Here is an 8,731-nt window from a genome sequence, read left to right on the forward strand (position 1 = left end):
TGCTGCTGGCAAGCAGAGACACGACCACACCGAAATCTCATTCATTCAGTCTAGCGCACACTGGCTAGTACCATCCATCGAGTGCTCAAGTAGCAACTTGTGCTTTACATATATTTCATCAATACTGTATTAATTAAGCAGCAATATAACATAATATAATAGCCATCAGATGAGCGATTGAGCGCCTACTAGCTAGTCTCTCACATCAGAGTTTATTGTACTACAAGGGCGATGCATAATCTCAACATGAAAAAAAAACTCGATCAGCGGGAAAGACGTCCCACTAACTTCAGTGGTGGATCTAAAATTTTACCACAGGGTATGCCGAATAAAAATTATTATGCAATTCGATAAAACCATTTACAATTTGGTAAAACCACATTCTAATTCGGTGAACCACATGCACTAAATAGTCTTAAATTCAAAGATTAAGCTAGAAATAATAACAAATCACAATGGACTGCCTTTCACCTGGATCATGTGGAAGGCGATTGATGTCATAAACCTACAGCTATGATGCGGGTGGTTGCAGTGGTGGAGGCGAGGGCACAGGATCCGCGATTTCTTCAACTACCACTCCATCCTACTTTTGATTCTGTTATTCCACGAAAGTTTCAATTGGAGATGGGATAGTGTTTGAAGCAGTTGCTGCTGCTGCCTTTGCTGCGTGTTTCTGGAAAAAAAAGATGCAATATCTCCGCCTCTCTTCCTAATCCAACCGTTTCTGAAAAATATTGCATGCATCATTATTTAATTTAATTACAAGAGTATTAATGGAGAAGAACGCATCAAGCAACACAAGAATACTTCTTACTGTACCTTTGCTGAAGGTCCTGCAAGTTTGCAAAAGAAACTGAGGAAAAGGATTATAGATGAATGGGGCAACTGGCGTGCCTGCTGAGTCCTGCACGTGGTGATGGCCGGACCGCTCGGCGCTCACCGGCGGGTGCCTCTGGGCTGCTGGGCAGTGGACAGGCGGTGGCGCATAGCAGATGGTCGGAGGCGTGGTCACGCGAAGGCACTGGACGACGGCGACGCGCGGCACCGAAGCGTCGTGAGACGAGGGCACGAGGTGGAGGTGGTGACGGAAGGGTTTGATATTTTTTCTTTTTACTTGTGGCTGATGGGCCGTATCTATTGCTCTAATGGCCCAAAATACAGGGTATGCCGCGACCCACCCGGCATACCCTGTAGTCCGCCCCTGACTAACTTTGTCTTAAGAAGGGGTCCACCGAAGCCTAGCTTGGGCAGGAACCTCACCAGCATCTTCTTTGGCACCTTGGGAACCATCTGCATCCGTTGCATAGGGAGGTGGGCACAAATAATGCAGCACCCAGAATTCGAGCTCAGGGTGGGTGGCACCTCTACTTGATGCTCCACCACTGAGCTACACGCTGCACATAATCTCAACATGCAATGGAATTTGCACGCCCACTAAACAAATTTACTAATTAAGCTATCTCAGGTCTTCGACCAACAAACATGTGCCATCTTCATGCCAAAATTCACCGCATGCATATTGAAGCCTGCACCTGGAAACTCCTTAATGGTACTTACACAAATAACTATATATAGAATGTATACTAGTGAGTGAAATGCTGTATATCCAGTAGGTTACACACACACACATATAGTACTTACTCTACACCATGTTTTCAGCAACAGCCGTCCACTGCAGTTGACGGCCTGCACAGTGGGCATGTGGTGTTGTACGCCATTATCCAACCGGCAATGCAGGCCTTGCGGAACTCGTGGTGGCAGAGAGTGGCATGATGCTGCACCGGTCGCCGTCCTCGAAACGGCCCAGGCAAATCGCGCAGTCCTCCTCTACTGACACTGCAGTCGATGTCGTTTGATGCTGATGGATCAGCAGAGGCGGGGTTCTGGCGGCGAGGGTACGCCACGCGTTCCAGCAAGGCGACGGCGATGGATGCCATCTGCTTCTGCACCGCCTCCTCCATCTCGGCAGCTCGCCGTCCGCCTGCTGCTGGTCTTCATTATTTCTTGTGTTGCCGTAGCAGCAGGCGAGCACGATTGGTGCGATGATGATGACCAGAGAAACTAGCACGCACTCTACGACTGCGATCAGCGCTGGGCTAACCATTGCAGTTTAACTGCGATATGTTAACCAATCGGATGGAGTATTTAATTTGTATATCGTGATTAATATAATGGACTCCTAGTTCGTTTGACGTTTTCGCGCCCTATCCTGCTTGCTGAATCGGAAACGCCGTGGGATCGGAGTCCGTATCGAACACCGCACGTGCTACAGCTAAAGTAAACCAAAACCTGTTCCTAATGCATGTCCAAAACCTGTTCTCGTACTACAAGTATTTAAGTTTATCTTCTCTTCAATATTATGTTTACAGTTCGACATAGCTTGTATGAATAATGTCTCTTATATGCAAAGTTCTAGTTAATGAAAGAAAAAATTGTAAGACGAAGATGCTTTTATTTTGCTTGCGAATGACACATGTGGTTGGGTAGCCTGTTTACAGTAGTATTTCCGAGTACCTTTATTTGACTGTTTACATCCATCTGTGTGCATATATTTTATGGAGAGACGATGCCTACCCCATATTGGACAAAATACATGTACCGATCCTTTATAAAAACATCACTAGGCTCTGTAATTTGCTTAATTGTGTCTGTATCAGGTTTTTTGGTTGATAAATTAAATCCATTGACTGGGTCGATGTAAAACTTTAAATGTAAATGTTACGTTTGGTATCTATGCAAAAATACTAGTGTAAATGTTATATGTGCAGTGTGCTATCTCGGCATAGAACATAATGTTCTATATCTATCTGGACCATTTGTGTCAGACATGTAAGACCGTCACTAATGTTATGTTTGTGGAAGCGTCTCACACTGGTTGGCGCTCTTTTTCAGCATACGGGGTAGATTGTGATGTTGAACAGATTGACTCGAGTTCAAAGTTTTTTTTCCTTCTTTTTTGGGGAAAGAGTCGAAAGATTTTTGCTGATGAATAATCTTCTTGTGCAAAGGCAAAGATCTTTGCCTGGCCCGATGGGCCATAAAAACTAAACCCAGTTGATATCTAGAAATCCTAATTACAGTCACTGTAGTCGACAGTACTCCCTCGGTTGTGAATGTAAGGCGTGTTTTGCTTAACAAAATTGTCAAATTTTGGAAGCCGATAAAGTGATTCTAAGACCATGCAGACTTTATATCAATCGACAGTATATTTGAGGAGGATTAAATGGTGAAACTTACTTTTCAAAGTCTTAAATAGTTGAAACATACTTTTGAATGTCTTTCTCATTCCAAAATATGGCTTAAATTCAGTATTTATTTGCCAGTACAAAACAAACTCAACAGGCCGGCTTAGCATCAAAACTATATCCTGTAATCCATCTGTCTTTTTTAATATTTTACACTTATTTTTATACTATTATTATTTTGTTGAATACTTTGTGTATTGTAAATATTTTACCCGTAGCAAGCGCACGATGCTAGTGATTTACAATTTGGAATGGAGGGAGTACTGTCCACGTCAAAAGATCAGCGGATCGACTAATTGGAAAGTGGAGCGCAGTTTGTATGATGAATAGATATAAAAAAACACTGGAATCCATTTTTACCGCTTTCCCTCTTTTGCTTTTGCATGACGGTGAGTAGAGACGTAGGGTTGGACCATGGTCAGTGATCACTTGGTCCCGGACACAAGACATTGTCTCTACCAGGTACTCTACCTTTTGCTTTTGTTGTTCCCAATGCCATGTTGAATTGTCGACCTCCGTTCCTGACCTCATCATACTAGCACGTTGCTCGACTGGCACCACCACCACTAGGATTTCGCCTGCTCGCTTTGCCGCCGCCGGTCGGATAGACCTCCAAATGTTTCGAAAAATATTATAGACCAGCCAAGGGAAGGCCTCACTTATCTCTCTCCATCGTCAATCTAGCGTTTATTCCAACCACAGGTTAGGTTACTACTACTTCTCTCTAGCTTGTCTCTTCTCTTCTCTTCTCTGCTTCTTCTCTCCGTCCATCATTAACCGATAATTGCGTTTGCTGATGGCCTTCAATTGTTATTAAGTTACTTCGGTCAGAAGGTAAAGCCTAACACGTTCTTGTGTGCTATCGCCTCCGTGCTTGGTGCTTCCTGTAATTCCATACAACTTGTTCCGTTATTCAGATACTTCCACTTGTTTCGGTTATATATCTCTGAATATTCCATGCCAGCGCCTCATTTTTTTTCTTCCTTTTAATCAGAACCCTTGGACTGTAGGTCAATTTTGCTCATCCTGCAAATTTCTAGCCGTCCGTTCTGTGATTCATCCTGCTTCAGTGTCCTGTTAGATAATCCTGCTTCAATGCTTCAATGTCTTTTTAGATAATCCTGCTCCAATTAGGAAACTGTGTACTCCTGCTGGAACACAGTGCAGATTTGTATTCAAGATTTGCAATTCCACGATGTTTCCCAATTTGTATGTTTTGTTTAATCTTGAGAAACAGAAGAAATGTTCTGCATATAGTCAGTGTGAGTTATCATGTAGTATCTGCATCAAACACCTTGTAGTGTTCCTCTGTCAATTCTGATGTTTTAGCATGCACAAGTTTTTATTGTTTTCCCTCATATTCGTACAGAAAAGTTTGATTTTTTTTCTCTCTCTCTTTCTCTTCCTGGATGCTGGATTGTAAGCAGTCACTAGGGAGGCCAAAATGGAGTCACCGGCACCAAGAAGAAGCGCAGGGACTCCTACCTGCACCGTTCCTGGGCTCCTAGTCGGCCTCACCAAGCTCTGCAAGCTCACCAAGGTCTGCGCAGCGCCAACGCTGGGCGATGAGGCAAAATCACGAGTTGGAACCTGCGGTGGGCGGTATGATCAGAGGCTACTTCTCATAAGACTGTTTGAAGCAATGGGATCTCTCAAGTCAGCCTACGTCAAGCTCCAGAAAGCTCACTTCCCCTATGATCCTGCCAAGATCGCCTTCGCTGACGAGATCATCACGTCTGAGCTCGATTCAGTAACAGCGCTGCAGTGCCTGTGCAGCTCCAGTTCTGGGATCGGGTCGTTGGTCAACGAGCGGTGGTCCTTTGTTCAGGAACTGGAAGCCGAGGCGAGGAAGAGGGATTCAGACATTGTCCTGCTCAAGAGGGAACTGGAGGCGCTGCAGAGGGAGAACTCGAAACTGAACAAGCAGATCAAGAGCGCCAAAAAGCCGTCATCAGTTAAGCATCCTGACAAGGGTTTCGGTGTGCCCAAAGAGTTGGCCACGGCGACGCCGAGTGCATTGCTGGAGATGTTCAAGGTGGCATCAGCATCGGTGCACGACTTTGCAGAGATGATTGCATCTAGCATGATGGTATCTTCAGATAACTGTGTCAGCGATGCAGATGCAGGGGAGCAGTCATGGAGGAGGTACTCACTTGAGGCGCACCTGTGGCGAACGATGCTCGGTGCTACTACAGGTACTGAGGAAGAAGAAGAGGAGGAGGAGGAAGCAGAACTCAAAATCAGTGCCGCTCGCTTCGATCGGATCATGAGGTTCTGCGACCCGATGGACGCATTGATGCAGTACCCGAGCTCCAGTTTCTCGAGATTCTGCCGGTCAAGATACTTGGCCGCCGTGCCGCCGGAAACGGAGGCGGCCATGTTCGGGAACCTGGACCAGAGGGCGTTCGTGTCGCGCGGCGGGCACCCGAGGACGTGGTTCTACAGGGCGTTCGCGACGACGGCGAGGTCGGCGTGGGCGCTGCGTGTGGTCATGGCGCGATGCGTCGAGCATGGAATACATGGTGTCAGGATGTTCTACGCGAGGAGAGGGAGCGAGTACGCCGAGGAGTGGATGCAGAGCGTGGCGGCACCTGCATCTGGCGTCAGAGAAGGTGACATGGAAGAGAAGCTTGCCGTTGCCTTCACTGTGACGCCCGGAGTCAAGGTCGGTGACACGGTGGTGAAGTGCAGGGTGCTTCTCTGTCGTCATCAGGAGCGCTTCATCCAAGTCCAATGACTGACTTTGTATCTTTTTCATCTGTCTGAGTTTTGGTTGATGGACTAATAGGCAACTGCACTTAGATAATTCCATGTCATCACAATAAAAAAAGATAAGAATTTGGAAAAGTTGGCACTTGAAAAACAAATGAAATTACGAATTCTAATTGGACATTACTGCTAGAACAACAACTATGTGATGCGCTTTTTTTTGAAAAAGAAAAATACAGAGGTACGGTGAGGATCAAACTCAATTTGCTTATAGCATCACTAACTAGTAATTCTGAGCACAGTTGGCGGCCGGGCATTACTAGTGCTGGTTAGCATCTTGGCTGTCCTTCTGCTGCTCCTCTTTTTTCTTCTTCAGATGCATGCTCTGGCTGCATGTAGCTGGTACAATATCGGAGCTAAGCTTGGATCACTCGCCATCTCTCTCTCCGTCTTCCAGCTTTGCTCCTGATCTTCAGCCCTGTCCAAGCGGGTGCACCACACGATCTTCCGCCGGGTTCATCTGCCAATTTATTGGCCAAGCAATCACATCAAATCCAGGAGGAGAGAGAGAAGGATCGAGGGAGGGATGGGCAGGTGGGGAGACGGACCTCGCCGGCGGTAGGCGCGGATGTCGGCGTAGCTGAGCAGGGAGAAGTTGTCGAGCCACTCCCGGAGAGGACGTCCTCAGGGTACTCGTCGATGGCCCAGCGCAGGTCGTCCAGCGCGGCGGCCGCCACCATCGCCGCCGGCACATAGTATTTTCAAATAGCCCCCGGGATTGGACCGCGGTTAATAATCGCGATCCAAATATTTGCAAATAGATCCATAAAATTTACAAATAGACTCCCATTATTTTTACAAAGTGCCCCCTGATTTGGATCGCGATTAATAATCGCGATCCAATTATTTACACAAATACCCCTGTTCGGATGGGCTTCTCTTCCCGGCCGTCCGCCGCCCGCCACCGTCGCAGTCACCGTGCTCCCCGCCGGAAGGGAAGCGCCACATCTTGGGTCGATCCTGTCGGAGAGCACCTGGGGCTGGGCTGCCCAGGTTGGCCATGGCGAGATCCACAAGGAACGAAATGAGCAGGCAGCAAAATGCACGGGAGGGAGAAATTAAGTGGGGTCGTCAGGAGCGAGCTCAGGATTGCAGGGGAGTAAGAAGAAGAAGAAGAAGAAGAAGCAGGTAGAGGCGGGAAAGGGGAGTGGCGGTAATCCGTGCCGGCGCGGCTGCTGCTCCTCCAACCGACGCCTCTCTCTCTCTCTTCTTGTCTTGCGGTTGGAGCTTGTTGAACAGGAAGGAGGCGAAGGATAGGGTGACTTGAAAATAATTATGTTCCTGACAAGACCTCCTGATTGTGAGCATATAGAAACAGCCACCTGACAGTTCATTGCAATGGTGATCCGTAGAAGCATTAATGGCATCAAATAAATAATATAATCCTGAACGTGAATACTTCCAGACTGAAAGGCAACTGGAGCACTAAACTGAATAGGGATATGGGTCATCAGAACTGCAGCACTAAGACACCAGAATAATTTCCAAGACAACTGAGTTACACTGTCCACCAGCCTACGTAGAAGCTCCAAACCGCCAGGATCCCAAGGAAGCTGCTTGAACTGGTGCTCTTTAGCTATGCAGTGATCACCCAACAATAGCACCAATTCTGGGAGCCCACACTTACATTGCCATTGGCCATCATAACTGAATACCATGCATGAGTTTGCACTGACAGGCACATGACAGTTAGGGTCTTCTCCAATATGACAAATACCGCCATATTGCTGCATGCATTCAAATAACTGTACCATTTCCGCACTGACAAGTGAGACATTTTGTCGAGCTGGAGGTGGCCATGGAGGTTTCCCTAGCAAACTGTAATAGCCCCGCGCAGTAATCTCATGAAATATGGTGAAGGATGGCCATGGCGTTGGTCGCATAACAGCACTGTCACAACTAATGCCCAATGGCATTGGCGGCGGCCATGGCTGCCACTCAGTGCATCTCCATGACAGAGCCCATAGAATCACCACATCACAAGTCATATTATCTGGAACGAAGAAGTTTAGAGCAGTCCCTACACCACACTTCGATGCTAGAACACTTTCAGTTGTGCACGACATGTGCAAAGAGTTGGTCATGACATAGTTTTGTCCATGTTGTGTTTCGCCAAATGCATGAGGTGCACCTGAGTTATCATGCACTAGAGGTGGCAGTCCATCTATCGCCGCTCTGTACATGTCAATGGCCTGCTGCAGCACGATTGCAATCCGGCCGCCCAGCCGCCGTCGTGTGTTGCAGTTGCTTGGCCTCCTCCTGCTCCTCCTCACCGCCTTGGCGCCGCGGCCTTCCACCTGCGCTAGGCCTCTCACCACCACCGGCATCATACTGCTGCCTGCACTTCCGGAGGCGGCTGCATCATCAGGTGCAGGCGCCACGCCAGCGGCGTCGTCCATGATGATGCCCGGAGATCGTGATCAGCATCGGCTGCCCGCTGGCAGCTGACGGTGGCTGCTCCACTGGAAGCCCCGGGGGAAGCCACGTACCGCCCTCCGCCCCCAGCAAACGCACCAACTGATCCATCAACAACCTAGCTCCCCTGGCCTGCTGCTCTGCTTAACTAATTTGCAACCCCAGCTGTGCCTGCAGAGACACATACTCTTTTCTTTCTGTCTTTGTTTTCTTTTTCTCGTAGCAGCATACTATGCAGTAGTATTGTTTTGTTCTTTCACTGTATCTTCTGTTTTGCCTGCTATATAGAATGTAAATATACA

The 8,731-nt window shown here is 47.6% G+C and overlaps 1 protein-coding gene and 1 long non-coding RNA gene across 5 annotated transcripts; one reads left to right on the forward strand and one right to left on the reverse strand.

Annotated features, from left to right (window-relative positions):
* Positions 1 to 3,780: 3,780 nt before the first annotated feature.
* Positions 3,781 to 6,030, forward strand: LOC117862407 (protein GRAVITROPIC IN THE LIGHT 1). Of its 4 annotated transcripts, none has more exons than XM_072295184.1 (2): positions 3,781 to 3,947; positions 4,670 to 6,030. In XM_072295184.1, the coding sequence occupies exon 2, from the start codon at positions 4,690 to 4,692 to the stop codon at positions 5,980 to 5,982; it is 1,293 nt and encodes a 430-aa protein (XP_072151285.1). In that variant the 5' UTR covers positions 3,781 to 3,947; positions 4,670 to 4,689; the 3' UTR covers positions 5,983 to 6,030. The 4 variants fall into 4 exon arrangements, with proteins under 4 accessions (XP_072151285.1, XP_034601762.1, XP_034601763.1 ...); XM_034745871.2 differs by having other exon boundaries at positions 3,783 to 3,947; positions 4,673 to 6,030; XM_034745872.2 differs by having other exon boundaries at positions 3,942 to 4,079; positions 4,673 to 6,030.
* An 82-nt stretch (positions 6,031 to 6,112) lies between these two features.
* LOC117862408 (uncharacterized) lies at positions 6,113 to 7,271 on the reverse strand. The gene is made up of 2 exons (XR_004641986.2): positions 6,563 to 7,271; positions 6,113 to 6,474 (listed from the first exon to the last, which is right to left on the reverse strand). It is a non-coding gene; the product is annotated as an uncharacterized lncRNA (long non-coding RNA).
* Between the last annotated feature and the right edge of the window lie 1,460 nt (positions 7,272 to 8,731).

Source organism: Setaria viridis, chromosome 7 (assembly GCF_005286985.2).
Source record: "Setaria viridis chromosome 7, Setaria_viridis_v4.0, whole genome shotgun sequence".
NCBI lineage: Eukaryota > Viridiplantae > Streptophyta > Magnoliopsida > Poales > Poaceae > Setaria > Setaria viridis.

Coding starts and splice junctions, on each gene's coding strand:
- LOC117862407 (XM_072295184.1), top strand. CDS start 4,690: ATGGAGTCACCGGCACCAAGAAGAAGCGCAGGGACTCCTACCTGCACC.